The 18,722-nt window shown below is 42.9% G+C and overlaps 1 protein-coding gene across 1 annotated transcript in view; it reads left to right on the top strand.

Annotated features, from left to right (window-relative positions):
- Positions 1-18,722, top strand: part of LOC127658917 (inactive dipeptidyl peptidase 10-like) — a 47,535-nt gene that overhangs the window by 13,917 nt on the left and 14,896 nt on the right. Inside the window, exons 4-7 of the mRNA XM_052148486.1 lie at positions 14,274-14,368; positions 16,921-16,995; positions 17,389-17,441; positions 18,286-18,367. Coding sequence (XP_052004446.1) covers positions 14,274-14,368; positions 16,921-16,995; positions 17,389-17,441; positions 18,286-18,367 — 305 coding nt within the window. The remainder of the gene's footprint in view (positions 1-14,273; positions 14,369-16,920; positions 16,996-17,388; positions 17,442-18,285; positions 18,368-18,722) is intronic.

Consider the following 18,722-nt stretch of genomic DNA (forward strand, 5'->3'; position numbering starts at 1 on the left):
GCTTTTATCCACATGCAACTTTCAAACTGTGATACATACTTTGGTCACATCTCGCAACAAAATACTACTGCCAGACTTATCACGTGGACTCGCAAGTACGAGTCAGTTACACCGATTCTTATCGCTTTGCACTGGCTTCCTGTCAAGTACAGAATTGACTTCAAAATTGTACTGTTTGTTTACAAAGCACTACAAAATTTGGCCTTGTCAAACTGTCTGTCAAACTTGCTTCAGCGATATATTCCTTCTAGAACTGATATCTTCAGATTTTGGTTTACTATCTGAGATCTAGACTAAAAAATGTGGTTATCTCCCTCAATCTCAACCTTCAAGTCTACTCTAAAGAGTATTGAAAGCCAAAGAGAAAAAATATGTCTTTAGTTATTGTGACCTGTTTTATCTTCATTTTATTTGTATCTACTTTGTATGTTTTATTTTCTTGTCATAACCATTTTACCTTGTAAAGCACTTTGGTAAATCATGGTTGTTTTTAAATGTGCTTTATAAATAAATATTGATAACTAAATCAACCTAATATCATCTAAAAAATATAGCCAGAATGAGATGTTTTGTATCCAATCAAGACATTGTTCATGCATTCATCACCAGTAGGATGGACTACTGCAATGGACTCCTCACCGGCCTTCCCAAAAAGACCATTATACACCTGCAGCTCATTCAGAATGCCGCTCTCCTGAACCATATTTCTCCAGTCCTCCAGTCTTTACACTGGCTTCCAGTTACATTTAGAATTTATTTTAAGGCACTATTACTCGTTTATAAATCGCTCAGTAGCCTTTTGCCTAAATACATTTCAGATATGCTTGTTGAATATGAACCTAACAGACTTCTCAGATCATTAGGATCAGGTCAGTTAGACATGCAGAGGGTTAACTCAAAACAAGGTGAGACTGCGTTTAGCTATTATGAAACCCACAGCTGGAACTAGCGTCCAGAAGAGGTCAGATGTGGTCACATTTAAATCCAGACTGAAACACATCTGTTTACCTGTGCATTTACTGATCGCACTGTATCATTTTATTACTTTTATTCTGATTTATTGTTCTTAATTGGTTTCTAAAATAAACTCTTGCATTTTCTTTATCATTTATATGTAAAGCACTTTAAATTGCCATTGTGTATGAAATGTGCTATATAGCCTAAATAAACTTCCCTCACCTTGCCTTGCCTTCATTTAAAACCATATAATAACTTTTCATTTGAAATTACTCATATCATTTGCATAATTTATTCATACCGCAAAGTATTTCTTGGAGCTGAAGTGAGGCTTCTTATCACAGTATTATTAGACACAGATCGCACACCTTGCTGAATAATGCTCACATCTGACAAAAATATTTCTTTGTGGCTATTTGAGTCTTTGAGGCTTACTGTGTTTAAAGGGTAGCAGAAACGGTGCTTATCAAAGCATTGGGCTTTTCACTTCTCAAGAATAATCTGGGAAGGAATTAAAATGCAGATATAAAGACGCAACAAACTCACACAGAGGGAAAATATGAGCAATTCATCTGCAAAATGTCTGCAAAGATCTGCACTTCAAAAGATATGTTTTTAATTTTATATATATTTATATTTGTTATATTTATATTTGTACATATTCTTCGAAAACTTTCTGTTTTCGTTTTTTTTTTTTTTATAATTATTTACACATAGTTATGAGAGTAATTACCATGAAATCTAAAGCATTGTCATCAGTGTCCTGCAGTGTGACACACTTTCTTAAACTGTTTTAAACAACTTTTCTGATCTTGAATAGCTATTTTTATATTTACATTTAGTCATTTAGCAGACACTTCTATCCAAAGCGACATACAAATGAGGAACATAGCAAGCAATTTGTCATACAAAGTTCAACATCTCCAGTGTTGTACTGCCAAGCTCTCATGGTAGCTGGAGTAGTATAGCTGCTAATGCAGAAGAAAGAGACAGAGAAAGTGCAAGTCAAGTTCAATTACTGTGGATTGGTAAAGTGCTTGCGGAACAGATGTGTTTTCAGCTGGTTCTTTTATTTATTCCCTTTTCTCCCAATTTGGAATGCCCAATTCCCACTACTTAGTAGGTCCTCGTGGTGGCTCGGTTACTCACCTCAATCCGGGTGGCGGAGGACATGTCCTAGCTGCCTCCGCTTCTCAGACCGTCAATCCACACATCTTATCATGTGACTCGTTGTGCATGACACCGCGGAGACTCACAGCATGTGGAGGCTCATGCTACTCTCCACGATCCACACACAACTCACCACACGCCCCATTGAGAGAACCACTAATCACCACCACGAGGAGGTTACCCCATGTGACTCTATCCTCCCTAGCAACCGGCCCAATTTGGTTGCTTAGGAGACCTGGCTGGAGTCACTGAGCACGCCCTGAATTCAAACTGATGACTCCAGGGGTGATAGTCAGCGTCAATACTCGCTGAGATACCCAGACCCTCTTTTCAGCTGGTTCTTGAATGTTGAAATAGTATCAGCAGATCGTGTGGAGGTTGGAAGTTCATTCCTTCACTGAGAAAGTGAACGATCATGAAATAGACTTTGAGCCTCACAGGCGCTCATTCATAGATTGCAGAAAGCGAGTTGGAGCTTAGACCTGAAGAATGATTTAAAGTGAGAGGGTGCGGTTTCATTGGCTGTCCTGAAGGACAGAGTCAAAGACTTGATTTTGATGCAGGCAGCTAGAGGGAGCCAGTGAAGTGAAATCAAGAGTGGGGTGACATGAGCCTTTTTAACTGATTGAAGTCCAGACATGCTGCTGCATACTGGACCATCTGCAGTAGCTTAGTTTTGTTAGCTGGGAGGCCAGCCAACAAAGTATTATAGTAGACCAGTAGTCTTAAAATAACCAGAGCTTGGACCAGGAGCTGTGTAGCATATTCAGAGAACATCAGATTTTCCTGCACTGATCCTTGAAAAACACCATATGGTGTGACTTGGGCAAATCTCCTCTCCAGGAGACCATGAAAGATCTGCCAATAAGGTAGGATTCAAACCATCCAAGCACAGTTCCTGTGATGCCCAGGTCAGAGAGGGTGGACAGGAGTATCTTGTGGTTCACTTTGTCGAATGCAGCAGACAAGTCAAGGAGGATGAGGACGGATGTTTTGGAGTTAGCTCTTGCCAGTCACAGGGTTTCAGCTACTGACTAGAGGACAGACTATGTTGAGTGTCCTTTTTTGTAGCCAGACTAATGTCTGTCGAGTAGGTTGTTCTGTAAGAGATAAGTAGACAACTGGTTGGATACGTCCCTCTCAATAGTTTTTGATAGGAAATGTAGGAGAGAGACTGGTCTGTAGTTGTGGAATATTGTGAGGTGATGTGCTGGTTTTTTAAGTAGTGGGGTTACTCAAGCCTGCTTGAATATATTGGGAAAGTTTCCTGTTGTGAGATATGTGTTGATAATGTGTGTGTAATGAGTGTGAGTAAGATCGATAGAGAGGCAGCTTGCTCAAGCTGGGAGAGGATAGGATCAAGTGGACATGTGGTAGGAAATTTCGAGAGAAGCACTTTGGGAGAGAAAGAGGAGAACAGAGGATGGGATGTTGGAAGAGAGTAGATGTGGGTGATAGGTGTAGAGAACTGGCTGATGATGCTTGCTAATTTGTCAGTTAAAAACAAAGTCATCAGCAGTCAGAGAAGTAGTAGGGTGTGGTGGGGCAGTATAGAGAAGAGATGAGATGTAACCCGCACACACACACACAAGACGAGACAGTCACAATGTCGGAGGAAAAACTGCTTTAATAAAAATAAAGCAGGCAAAAGTACATAACAGGGTAAATCCAAAGGGAGAATCGTCGAGGGAAGCGTAGGGTCAAAAGCCGGGGAATCAAAGTATAAACAAAGGGCAAATCCAATGAGAATGGTTGAGGGAAGCGAGGGTCAAAGCCGGGGTAATCAGAATAGAGTAGCGGGAAGGACTAAACAGGGGAGCTAGGGGAACAAGAGAGCTGGCAAGCTAAGGGGTAAGGGGTAATGAATCACAGGGGGGTCAAAACTAGACGAGACTAGCGGGGGGCAAAGACACGGGAATCTAAATACAATAACCAACACCCGTGCAGTGAAAGGGTGGTGATATATATAGGGGCGAGTGCAGGTGTAAACCATGACAGGTGATGAGACGAGTGCAGGTGAAACTAATGTGCAGGAGTGCAGATGACGCGAGTGCAGGTGGTCATAATGTTCTGGGGATTGGAAGAAACTCGAGGAAGGGAGATTGCCTACGAGCATGTGAGCGAGTAGGAGCAAAGTGGGCGTGAGGGCTCGAGCGAGCAAAAAGAGCGTGAAAAGCTCGAGGGGGTGGAGTGAGGGAGTGTGCGTGTGTGTGCTAGACGATGCGGGGAGAAGCAGAGGAGCGGGGTTCGTGACAGTACTCCCCCCTCTGAATAGGATGGCTCCTGACGGCCGCGGGAGGCGGTGCAGGATGATCGGGGGACAGACAAAGGGAAGTGAGATAGTCCATGGGCAGTTCAAGGTAAGGTCAGGGGGAACATAGTGGACAGGCGGGTGGTCGGGAGATCTAGGGGCAGCCATAGGGCAGAGACTGGGTCAGGGGGTCTGGAAGGCGACTGGAGGACAGGGACTGGGTCCGGGGGTCTGGAAGGTGACCACCGGACAGGAACAGGGTCAGGAGGCCAGGGAAGAGTCCACAGGACAGGGAGAGTGTCAGGGGGCCACCGGACAGGATCAGGGGGCCAGGGAAGAGCCGTGAAAGGCGGAGCCGTGGAGGACTTGGGAGACGGAGCCTTGGAAGACGGAGCCGTGAGAGACTCGGCAGGCGGGGTACTGAGAGGCTGAGGAGGCGGCGCCATGGGGAGCCCAAGAGACAGGGCAGAGGGAGGTGGAGCCGCAGGAGGCTCTAGAGGCGGAGGCCTGGAAGGCTCTGGAGGTGGAGCCGAGGCGACGACCTGGCAGGCTCTGCAGTCTCGGGGGGTAGAGCCATAGCAGGCTCGAGGGGCGGAACTCTAGAAAGCTCTGGAGTCTTTGGGATCAGAGCCATGAGAGGCTCGGGAAGTGGAGCCGTGGGAGGCTCTGGAGGGGGAGCCGTAAGAGGCCCGGCAGGCGGAGCCGTAGGAGGCTCGGGAGGCGGAGCCCTAGGAAGTTCTGGAGTCTTTGGGATCAGAGCCGTGAGAGGCTCGGGAGGTGGAGCCGTGGGAGGCTCTGGAGGGGAGCCATAGGAGGCCCGAGAGGCGGAGCCGTAGAAAGCTCTGGAGTCTTTGGGAGCAGAGCCGTGAGAGGCTCGGGAGGTGGAGCCGTGGGAGGCTCTGGAGGGGGAGCCGTAGGAGGCCCGAGAGGCGGAGCCGTAGGAGGCTCTAGAGGCAGAGTCCTGGAAGGCTCGAGAGGCTTGGGGGATGGAGCCCTGAGAGGCTCGAGAGGAGGAGGAGCCCTAAGAGACTCGAGAGACGAAGCCGTGAGCGGCTTTAGGGGTGGAGCCATGAAAGACTCAAGGGGCGGAGCCCTGAGAGGCTCGAGGGGAGGAGGAGCCCTGAGAGGCTCGAGGGGAGGAGGAGCCCTGAGAGGCTCGAGAGGGGAAGCCCTGAGAGGCTTGAGAGGGGGAGGTGCCCTGAGAGACTCGAGAGGCAAAGCCGTGAGAGGCTTGAGGGGTGGAGCCATGAAACACTCGTGAGGCAAAGCCGTGAGAGGCTTGAGGGGTGGAGCCATGAAAGACTCGAGGGACGGAGCCCTGAGAGGCTCGAGGGGAGGAGGAGCCCTGAAAGACTCGAGAGGGGAAGCCCTGAGAGGCTTGAGAGGGGGAGGAGCCCTGAGAGACTCCAGAGGCGAAGCCGTGAGAGGCTTGAGGGGTGGAGCCATGAAAGACTTGTGAGGAGAATCCCTAGGAGGCTTGAGAGGGGGAGGAGACCTGAGAGACTGGAGAGGCGAAGCCGTGAGAGGCTTGAGGGGGGGAGGAGCCCTGAGAGACTCGAGAGGCGAAGCCGTGAGAGGCTTGAGGGGTGGAGCCATGAAAGAATCGAGGGGCGGAGCCCTGAGAGGCTCGAGGGGAGGAGGAGCCCTGAAAGACTCGAGAGGCGAAGCCGTGAGAGGCTTGAGGGGTGGAGCCATGAAAGACTCGTGAGGAGAATCCCTAGGAGGCTTGAGAGGGGGAGGAGACCTCAGAGACTCGAGAGGCGAAGCCGTGAGAGGCTTGAGGGGGGGAGGAGCCCTGAGAGACTCGAGAGGTGAAGCCGTGAGAGGCTTGAGGGGTGGAGCCATGAAAGACTCGAGGGGCGGAGCCCTGAGAGGCTCGAGGGGAGGAGGAGCCCTGAAAGACTCGAGAGGCGAAGCCGTGAGAGGCTTGAGGGATGGAGCCATGAAAGACTCTAGAGGAGAAGCCCTGAGAGGCTTGGAAGGAGGCGGAGCTCTGGGAGGCTCGAGAGGAGGAGCCTTGGGAGGCTCGTGAGGTGGAGGCCGCGAGGGCTCTGAGGGGTGAGCAGAGGCTGGCAGAGCCGTGGAAGACTCTGGGGGCGGAGCAGAACCCGGCAGAGCCATGGAAGACTCTGGGGGCGGAGCAGAACCCGGCAGAGCTGTGGAAGACTCTGGGGGCGGAGCAGAACCCGGCAGAGCCGTGGAAGACTCTGGGGGCGGAGCAGAACCCGGCAGAGCCGTGGAAGACTCTGAGGGAACCTCTGCGGTCTTGAGCACAAGACGAGACTGGGGAGAAGGGGCCCTCTTCCTTCTCTTACGTCTTCGGCCAACAGGGGACGTGGCCATGGGGACGGTCGAGGCTACAGGCGCTGGCTCTGGAGCGGTCGAGGCAACAGGCGCTGGCTCGCTGACCATGGCAGACATGGGCGCTGGCTCGTTGGCCGTGGCGGGCATGGGCGCTGGCTCGTTGGCCGTGGCGGGCATGGGCGCTGGCTCGTGGGCAGTGGGCGCTGGCTCGTTGGCTGTGGCAGGCATGGGCGTTGACTCGCTGGCCGTGCCAGGCTTCGAGGCTGGGGCCGTGACAGGCTTCGGGACTGGGGCCGTGACAGGCCTCGAGACGGGGGCCGTGGTGTGGAGCGCTGGTTCAGTGTCTGCCTCCCCCACAGTAAACAAGGAACCAGCGTACAGTAGGGCGAGGTCAATAAACTGAGCCAGGTTGAGAGAGCAGCGACCACCAGGCATGAATGATGAGGTTGGCTCATTCAGTCCAAATTGAAAAATGGTTTTCAGAGCCACCTCATTAAAATTCACCTGGTTGGCCAGGGCACAAAAATCCACAACATAAACCTCCAAGGGTTGACTCCCCTGACGCAACCCCATGAGTCGGGCCGCTGGCTCCATAATGTCGAGGGCGGGGTTATGAGTTACATAACCGCTGCCTCACATAAAAAACCCTTGGTCAGCGTCCGAAGAGCCATAAAACCTCTCCGGGGATGGAGAGTGCACGGCGCTCAGAAATGCACTGGAGGCATAAACGGGCTCAGGGGCAGACACAGGTGAAATAGGGTGAAACAAATCAGAAATAGCGCATACCTGCTGCCCCTGGGCCGTGAGCGCGTGGTCATCTCTCCACACTGTAGCTCCTCGTGCCGAATGTGACGTGCTTCTCTGCTCTAGTGAGCTGCGCGAATCCTTAGCGCAGGGCATTGTGACTGTCAACGGTGAAGTTGGTTATTCTGTAACCCACACACACACACACAAGACAAGAAAAACTGCTTTAATAAAAATAAAGCAGGCAAAAGTACATAACAGGGTAAATCCAGAGGGAGAATCGTCGAGGGAAGCTTAGGGTCAAAAGCCGGGGAATCAAAGTATAAACAAAGGGCAAATCCAATGAGAATGGTCAAGGGAAGCGAGGGTCAAAGCCGGGGTAATCAGAATAGAGTAGCGGGAAGGACTAAACAGGGGAGCTAGGGGAACAAGAGAGCTGGCAAGCTAAGGGGTAACGAATCACAGGGGGGTCAAAACTAGACGAGACTAGCGGGGGGCAAAGACACGGGAATCTAAATACAATAACCAACACCCATGCAGCGAAAGGGTGGTGATATATATAGGGGCGAGTGCAGGTGTAAACCATGACAGGTGATGAGACGAGTGCAGGTGAAACTAATGTGCAGGAGTGCAGATGACGCGAGTGCAGGTGGTCATAATGTTCTGGGGATTGGAAGAAACTCGAGGAAGGGAGATTGCCTACGAGCATGTGAGCGAGTAGGAGCAAAGTGGGCGTGAGGGCTCGAGCGAGCAAAAAGAGTGTGAAAAGCTCGAGGGGGCGGAGTGAGGGAGTGTGCGTGTGTGTGCTAGACGATGCGGGGAGAAGCAGAGGAGCGGGGTTCGTGACATGAGAACAACAGCATAAAATCATTTGAGAAATAAAAGAGCTTTAGCACTGCACTGCAAACGGAAAGTGCACTGTAAGTCGCTATGGATAAAAGCGTCTGCCAAATGCATAAATGTAAATGTAAATGTAAACCACCTGTGCGCTAGAACGGGATTTAAACAATCAATAGTATGGGAATAAAATGTAGACAGTTAAAATGAAAGGACCTGTGCACGGCCATATTAAGCGGTAGCACTGGTATATGGTGAAGCAGTGGCTGGTTTTGCAGAGGCAGCCTCAACGCAATAGGATCTGCTTCGGCGAGTAATGATTAAAAAGGAAGAAAGGCAGGGTAGAAAACCACTGTTAAAGTAGCAGACAAAAGATGTCTCTAGAAATTGAGCGGAAAATTAAATCGAAGAGGTGGTGTGTTATGGTGGGGTGCATTATGGACCAGGTTTCTGGGCCAGAAAGTCCAGGGCCACTTTTTAGTCCTAGTCTGCCCCTGCATTATATATACTGGATTCATCAAAACATTTCTCTGTAGGTGAGTAATATTATACAAATGATAAATATCTCACTAGTGAACTAGTAACACTGTTTGAATAGATTCATATCTGAAGTCAGAACATGAGCTCACTGCAGAACTCTAACAGGAAAATATTTCAACTGTGTCGGTCACTCCTGAAGAGCATGTCGCTCTGTCAGCTCTCCGTCAGAAACATGCAACTATCTCATATTTTTGGTCCATGCAATTGACCCTTTTCTAAGCCCTGCCTCAACAGCATTTCTGACCAATCCAATCTTAGCAACTGTTGCCGTCCGCCATTTCTCTGACAACAATTACATTCCCAACGGGAGTCTACAGGAGTGATGTGTGTTTGAACAGTTTTAAGCAGAATTATCTACAAAAAGTATAAAAAATATTTTGGATCACTTGTTCAGTAATAGTGATACGAGACACCCAGAGAGGATATGTGCAGTATTTTTCTTTCTTTTTTGAAATATTTAAATAAATCTCCTGAAGAGCATGCTATAGATTCAACTGTGTCAGTCCTCATTCACAAATGATCATGTGTAACATAAGCGAGGATACCTACATTTACTCCAAGGTAAATTAAAGCTAATAACTTAACGTTCATTAATTTACGTATTGATCAGGTCTTATTAAAGGCGATCATGAATAAAGAGTTCACAGCATCATAGTGAGTATGTTAAATTAGATGTTTATGTTATCAGGTGTAATCGCCATCAAATGACTCTTTTCTCTCTTTATGTGACTGTAACGATTGTTTATTTTACAACAACATCAGATAAATATGCTTTAAAATGTCACTCTTCATGCCAGCCACATAAGAATATTATCCATTCTGTTTATTAGAATATTTAACCAAAAAACATCCCTGTTTTAGGGTTTTCTGACCATTTAATGGGTCGTTTAATGCCGAATGTAATCATCAGTTAAAGAATGTTTCTGATTGATTTGTAAAAATCTCGCTCTTAAAAATCCTCAAAGAGCTTCAATGACCTGCTCCCACATCACCCTAACATGATGTTTTTCTCATCAATTACTCACATTTATGCCATCTGAAACCTGTATTACGTTCTTTTCCCCTCGCAGAACACAAACAAAGACATTTTGATGGAGATGTATTGTGTTTATGTCCATACAATGCAAGTCAGTGGCGTCCAACACTTTCCAATTTCAAAAAAGCACATAAAGGCAGCATAAAGTTAAATCATACAACTGCAGTGGTTTAATCCATGTCTTCAGAAGTAATACCACTGAGATGATGCTGCTCTTATGTCCTATTTGGAGCTTAAAAGTGTTGGACCCATTGACTTGTACTGTATGCATTTAAAAACATCATACATCTATGAAAATATCTTCGTGTTCCGCGGAAGAAAGTTTGAAATGGCATAAAGATGAGTAAATGACAAGACAATTATCATTTTTGGATGAACTATTACTAAGAGAAATAATATGTATACAGTAATCCACAGCAATGAATCTCGCACTCGTATGATTGAACCATCTGCACCAGCAGCTCATTCAGACTCATGTGGACTGTCATTAATCATCTACATCTGATTGTGACCTCCATAAAAACATTCTAGATACGCTGATGCCCGATACAACAACAGTATTTCACAGGCGCTGGCATTGTGTGTGTGCGTCTGAGCGGTAGATGTGCTAGTTGCTATGGTAACAGGAAGGGAGAAGTGGCACTCGGGTCTTACACTGGAGGCAGCAGCATGAATATTTCAGTGCGTGCATGTGAATGCAGTAGAGTCATTCACACAGATGTGTGTTTGAGTGTGTGATGTTCCTCACAGTTTTGACACATGGTCATCATACGGCTGTATGAGAGTGAAGCGTATACATATAGATCCTACTCTAGCGAGTGTGTGTTCGAATGTACGTGACACTCAGAACGCTGCACAATACAAAAAAGTTAATATTTCACACTAGCTTACAGAAATGCTTTCATATACTTGCCTCAGAAATGCTGCAGCCGAATAGTTAACGTTTAGATGAACTTGAAAAAGTGTTTTTTCTTCTGTATCTTCTCGGCCCAGTTCAGCTTGTACACCTGTATATTGTTCTTGTGCCTGGAGCTCATCAGTCGCTGGTCACTGTCCTGTAAGTGAAGGAAATCAGGCTTGCTGTAGCTACATTTGCATTTTTTCATAATTTCAACATAAATGTGAGCATCACAGCTGTCTAAATCAATTCTACTGAGACATTTGAATGTCATGTCTGCAGGATTATTCTTTCTGTTTTCAACCGTCAGAATTTTGTTCCAGTGTAGAGTTCCTCACTCAGAGCATTAATATTTTATTTAGAGTTTGACTCTTAATGTTCCATCTGCTTTTCCCCTCTGTAGTCAATAACAGCCAGATAGGAAATGTTCCTCCACATGTCTCAACACGCTCATAGAGTGAACATGAAGGAGATGGTTAACCATGAGAGTGCTAACATCTATTTAATGTGATTTCTGAGTAACTCTGCTTCATCATGATGATTTTTTGTTGATGTTTAACTGTTTCCCATTGTTCAGTTAATGCTACACGTGACAAGTACTGCTGCACTTTTTCTCCTTAAGTGCAACATTAAAAACTAAAGACTGTATATCGATCAATCAATCAATCAATCAATCAATCAATCAATCAATCAATCAATCAATCAGTCAATCAGTCAATGAGTGAGTGACAATGACACACATTTGAATGTAATTACATCACAAACAAGAATTGTTTTCATTTGTCATGTTCATTCATTTATTTGAGTTTTCCTGCCTTTGAACTTTTGTTTACTCTAATGAAAGATGTATATTCTGTCAACTGAATTTATGGAAGATTGTTAAAAATTAGAATTATTTCTATTGTTTTAGTAAAGAATATTGATCCATGTTGATGATTGCAATCTCATATATTTTCTGATGTTCTAATGATCTACAGTACATATTCACTCACAGAAACATTGAAAACCTACTCATTTGCATTTTTACACTTCTTTTATTGTATTCATCATTCAATACTTTTTTCACTGCAGATCCCCCATTCACTGCATTACTGTATTCTCACTCTATTCACATTCTATTCACACTCTATTCACACTCTAATCACACTCTAATCACACTCGATGCACACTCTATTCACACTCTATTCACATTCTATTCACACTCTATTCACACTCTATTCACATTCTATTCACACTCTATTCACATTCTATTCACACTCTAATCACACTCTAAGCACACTCGATGCACACTATATTCACACTCTATTCACATTCTATTCACATTCTATTCTCACTCTATTCACACTCTCTTCACATTCTATTCACACTCTAATCACATTCTATTCACATTCTATTCACATTCTATTCAAACTCTATTCACATTCTATTCACACTCTATTCACATTCTATTCACATTCTATTCAAACTCTATTCACATTCTATTCACATTCTATTCACACTCTAATCACACTCAATGCACACTATATTCACACTCTATTCACATTCTATACACACTATTCACATTCTATTCACATTCTATTCTCACTCTATTCACACTATATTCACACTCTCTTCACATTCTATTCACACTCTAATCACATTCTATTCACACTCTATTCACATTCTATTCACATTTTATTCACACTCTAATCACACTCGATGCACACTATATTCACACTCGATGCACACTCTATTCACATTCTATTCACACTATATTCTCACTCTAATCACACTCTATTCTCACTCTATTCACATTCTATTCACACTCTATTCTCACTCTATTCACACTCTATTCACACTGTAATCACATTCTATTCACACTCTATTCACATTCTATTCACACTCTGTTCACATTCTATTCACACTATATTCACACTAATCACACTCTATTCACATTCTATTCACACTCTATGCACACTCTTCACATTCTATTCACACTCTATTCACACTATATTCACACTCTTTTCACATTTTATTCACACTCTAATCACACTATATTCACACTATATTCACATTCTATTCACCATCTATTCACATATTATTTACACTCTATTCACACTCTATGCACAATCTTCACATTCTATTCACACTCTATTCACACTCTAATCACACTCTAATCACACTATATTCACACTATATTCACACTCTATTCACACTATATTCACACTATATTCACACTATTCACACTATTCACATTATATTCACACTGTTCACACTCTATTCACATTCTATTCACACTCTATGCACACTCTTCACATTCTAATCACACTCTATGCACACTATTCACACTATATTCACACTCTATTCACACTATATTCACACTATTCACACTCTATTCACATTATATTCATACTATGCACACTCTTCACATTCTATTCACACTCTATGCACACTCTTCACATTCTAATCACACTCTATGCACACTATTCACACTCTATTCACGCTCTATTCACATTCTATTCACACTCTATGCACACTTCACATTCTATTCACACTCTATGCACACTCTTCACATTCTAATCACACTATGCACACTATTCACACTCTATTCACACTCTATTCACATTCTTTTTACACTCTATTCACACTCTATGCACACTCTTCACATTCTATTCTCACTCTAATCACACTATATTCACACTCTGTTCACATTCTAATCACACTCTAATCACACTATATTCACATTATATTCACACTCTATTCACATTCTATTCACACTATATTCACACTAATCACACTCTATTCACATTCTATTCACACTCTATGCACGCTCTTCACATTCTATTCTCACTCTAATCACACTATATTCACACTAATCACACTCTATTCACATTCTATTCACATTCTATTCTCACTCTAATCACATTATATCCACACTATATTCACACTCTATTAACATTCTATTCACACTATATTCACACTAATCACACTCTATTCACATTCTATTCTCACTCTAATTACACTATATTCACACTATATTCACACTCTATTAACATTCTATTCACACTATATTCACACTAATCACACTCTATTCACATTCTATTCACACTATATTCACATTAATCACACTGTTCACATTCTATTCATACTCTATGCACACTCTTCACATTCTATTCACACTCTATTCACACTATATTCACACTCAATTCACATTCTATTCACACTATGCACACTCTTCACATTCTATTCTCACTCTAATCACATTCTATTCACACTATATTCACACTAATCACACTATTCACACTCTAATCACACACTAATCACACTCTATTCACATTCTATTCACACTCTATTCACACTCTAATCACACTCTAATCACACTCTAATCACATTCTATTCACACTCTATTCACAATCTAATCACACACTAATCATACTCTATTCACATTCTATTCACACTCTATTCACACACTAATCACACTCTAATCACACTATATTCACACTCTATTCACACTCTATTCACCTGTTCACTGTCTGCATTTTTTTGTGTTTTACCAGAATCTGAAGTTATCTACAGAAATCACAATGGACATGTGATCTGGTCTAACATCCTCACAAACGAAACAGAGATTGTGCTGAAAAACACCACATTTGTGAGTACAGTCTTTAATTCATCCAGATACTGTGTTTTGCCTTTACAAGGCAGTGTAATGCTCACAATGCAAATGTTAATGTCCTGTATACAGTTAAAAAGAATGAGAAATACTTTTGAAATCACATATACAGTTGAAGTCATTAAAGTGTTTACATACACTTAAGTTGAAGTCATTAAAACTAATTTTTTAACACCGCCACAGATTTAATATTAGCAAACTATAGTTTTGGCGAGTCGTTTAGGACATCTACTTTGTTCACGACACAAGTATTTTTTCGAACAACTGTATACAGACCGTTTGTTTCACTTTTAATTGACTATAATCACAATTCCAGTGGGTCAGAAGTTTACATACACTAAGTTAACTGTGACTTTAAGCTGCTTGGAAAATTCCAGAAAATGATGTCAAACATTTAGACCAGTGGTTCACAACATTGTTCCTGGAGGCCCCCAACACTACAATATTTGGGAGATCTCCCTAATCAAACACACCTTATTAAACTCATCAGCCCATTAGTGGAGACTCCAATACCTGAATTTAGTGTGTCAGAGAAAGGAGATATACAAAATGTGCAGTATTGGTGGGCCTCCAGGAACAGGGTTGGGAACCACTGCTTCAGACAATTAGCCAGTTAGCTTCTGATAGGAGGTGTACTGAATTGGAGGTGTACCTGTGGATGTATTTTAAGGCTTACCTTCAAACTTGGTGCCTCTTTGCTTGACATCGTAAGAAAATCAACAGAAATCAGCCCAAGACCACAAAAAACTATTGTGGACCTCCACAAGTCTGGATCATCCTTGGAGCAATTTCCAAATGCCAGAAGGTGCCACGTTCATCTGTACAAACAACAGTACACAAGTATAAACACCATGTGACCACACAGTCATCACACCGCTCAGGAAGGAGACGCATTCTGTCTCCTAGAGATGAATGTAGTTTTTGTGAAAAGTGCAGATCAATCCCAGAACAACAGCAAAGGACCTTGTGAAGATGCTGGAGGAAACAGGTGGACGAGTATCTAGATCCACAGCAAAACGAGTCCTATATGGACATCACCTGAAAGGCTGCTCAGCAAGGAAAAAGCCGCTGCTCCAAAACCACCATATAAAGCCAGACTACAGTTTGCAAGTGCACATGGGGACAAAGATCTGACTTTAGGAGAAATGTCCTCTGGTCTGATGAAACAAATATTGAACTGTTTGGCCATAATGACCATCGTTATGTTTGGAGGATAAAGGGTGAAGAACAGCATCCCAACCGTGAAGCATGGGGGTGCAGCATCATGTTGTGGGGGTGCTTCAGGGGGGAATGGTGCACTTCACTAAATAGATGCATCATGAGGAAGGAACATTATGTGGATATATTGAAGCAACATCTCAAGACATCAGACAGGAAGTTAAAGCTCAGTCACAAATGGGTCTTCCAAATGGACAATGACCCCAAGCATACCTCCAAAGTTGTGGCAAAATGGCTTAAAGACAACAAAGTCAAAGTATTGGAGCGGCATCACAAAGCCCTGACCTCAATCCCATAGAACATTTGTGGGGAGAATTGTAAAGCGTGTTCGATCAAGGAGGCCTACAAACCTGACTCAGTTACACCAGTTCTGTCTGCAGGAATGGGACAAAATTCCAGCAACTTATTATGAGAAGCTTGTCGAAGGATCCCCAAAACATTTGACCCAAGTTAAACTATTTAAGGGCAATGCTGCCAAATACTAATAAAGTGTGTGTAAACTTCTGACCCACTGGGAATATGATGAAAGAAATAAAAGCTGAATCAAATAATTCTCTCTACTATTATTCTGACATTTCACAAATAAAGTCGTGATCCGAACTGACCAAGACAGGGAATGTTTTCTACCATTAAATGTCAGGAATTGTGGAAAAGTTTAAATGTATTTGGCAATGTATATGTGAACTTCTGACTTCAACTGTACATGGCCAGCAAGCTGCATAAATCAAATGACTTTGCATACTTTAACTAAAGTGTTTTATTATTTACATTACAGACATTAAAGCATGGTTTTCTGTAAAGTTGCTTTGAAACAATGTGTATTGTTTAAAGCGCTATACAAATATAAATGACATGTAGTTCCAAAACAGGTTGCCTCTTTTTACAAAGTTGCGTTACATTGTGACAGATTCATTAAACAATCTGCAATCTGCTGCACAAACTGTTAATGATCATTGTTGAGTTCAGTGTGAACGGTCATGTGCTCATGTGTTCATATTTTCAGGTTTCTAATGTCAGAAAGTTCAGAACAAGTTGTTTAGTTTAATTTCAGTAAATGTATGTTAATAAATGGGGAGAGAATTTAAAGTATGTTTTTATAGTATATCAAGCTCTTTTATCGCAAAAGATATAAAGATCAAGGTTTTGATTTGATTCCTCATAAGTTGTGATATGATGATGGGCCCAAAGTGATGTGCTGAAACTCAATTACAGGAACATTTAACACAAACTCTTCAGACAGTCGTTTCGATAATATTATTGGTCCCATGCTGTATGACTTCAGAATGACATCATCCATAACTTGTGTTTTCCAGGATGCATTTAAAGCCACCAGATACTCCATCAGCCCCGACATGAAGTATGTGCTTTTTGCCTACAATGTCAAACAGGTATGTGCTGTTTTGTGAAGAACTTTAACAACTTAAGAAAATGCCATGATATTGACTGTCCTGCTCAGTACTGTTACACAGGTAACTATTTGAACTGTTACTTTTCATAGCAGTTCATTGTGTTCTTTTGCCAGGAGCTCATGCTGAAATGATGCTATTTGATGTTTAAAACGACTGAAACCGATTCAGCAAGAATCTCTCATTCTATAATACATATACAGTAATTATTGTTCTTTTATTTTTCATATTATTGGCTTATGTTTTGTGTATGTGTTTAAGATTAGAAAGCATTATGTTTCCTTTTCTGTAGTGAACTGTGAATGAAGGCAGTTAAGTCATTTGAAGTCTTTTTCATGTCCTTCTCGGTTAATATTCTTCTTCTTCTGATCACAGGTTTTCCGGCATTCATTCACTGCGTCCTACATTATCTATAACATTCACACCAGGTAGAAAAATATCAGAACATGTGTTACAAATGTACAGAGAACAGAGATGTGTTTACAGTGTTATTAATGTGTTATAGAGCAGACAAACCTTTGATTTCAGTTGGCTGATACTCACATCTTTACAGCATGTCCCTCATTTCCATAATAACCAGTTTGTAAAATGAAAGAGAAAAAGGCACAACAGTCTTTATGAAAAAAAGAACAGTCTCAACATGACTGGATTAAAACCCCTTGAGATCTGAAGTCTGATGAAGTTAAAGTTGAGACTCTCCCTCTCTTTATCTTTATTGTTATATATTTAGATTTTCAGCTGCACCTCCTCCTCAGTTGTTTGAGAACCTTTTTCCTACTTTTTAAGATTTTAATATCTAGATTTTCATCTCCATGAAGACTGACCCATTGATCACAAACTATTGGGAAACAATTCAGACGAATACTATAAATATACCATTACATTTAAATGTCAGCTTGCCGTATGCGTGTGTGTGTGTGTGCGTGCGTGTGTGCGTGTGCGTGTGTGTGTGCATGGCGTTTGTGTGTGTGTGCGTGTGTGTGCGTTTGTGTGTGTGTGTGCGCGTGTGTGTGCGCGTTTGTGTGGGCGTGTGTGTGTGCGTGTGTGCGTGCGTGCGCGTTTGTGTGTGTGTGTGTGTGTGTGCATGTGTGCATGTGTGCGCGTTTGTGTGTGTGTGTGCGCGTGTGCGTGCGCGTGTGTGCGTGTGTGTGCGTGTGCATGCATGCATGCCTGTGTGTGTGTGTGTGTGCGTGTGTGTGTGTGTGTGTGTGTGTGTGTGTGTGTGTGTGTGTGTGTGTGTGTGTGTGTGTGTGTGTGTGTGTGTGTGTTTAGGGAAGTGTGGGAGTTGGATCCTCCAGAAGTGTTGAACTCTAAACTTCAGCACGCTGCTTGGGGCGTTCAGGGGAATCAGCTGGTGAGATTCATCATATAATATTCACCTGCAGTCACATTAAGTATTACTGTTGCCGATTACACACAAACACATTGAAAAGAGACAATATGTGATGTGCTCCATCAAAAATAAGTGAGAATTTGTAACAGACATTTTTAGATCATGCAATTTAGTCAAAAAATAGATTTCTATTGTTTTTGATAAAGTCTCAGCTTTGAAATCATGTCAATATTATCATGAAACATTTTATATCAAACTATAAATGTTGTTTTTATGCTGGTGTGTGAAATCACACCAAACAGTCTCTCTTCCAATCAGCATTGTGCTTGTATTAGTGGATAAAATCAAGAATGATTTTAAACCATATTTGTGTGTG

This window comes from Xyrauchen texanus, chromosome 18 (assembly GCF_025860055.1).
Source record: "Xyrauchen texanus isolate HMW12.3.18 chromosome 18, RBS_HiC_50CHRs, whole genome shotgun sequence".
Taxonomy (NCBI): domain Eukaryota; kingdom Metazoa; phylum Chordata; class Actinopteri; order Cypriniformes; family Catostomidae; genus Xyrauchen; species Xyrauchen texanus.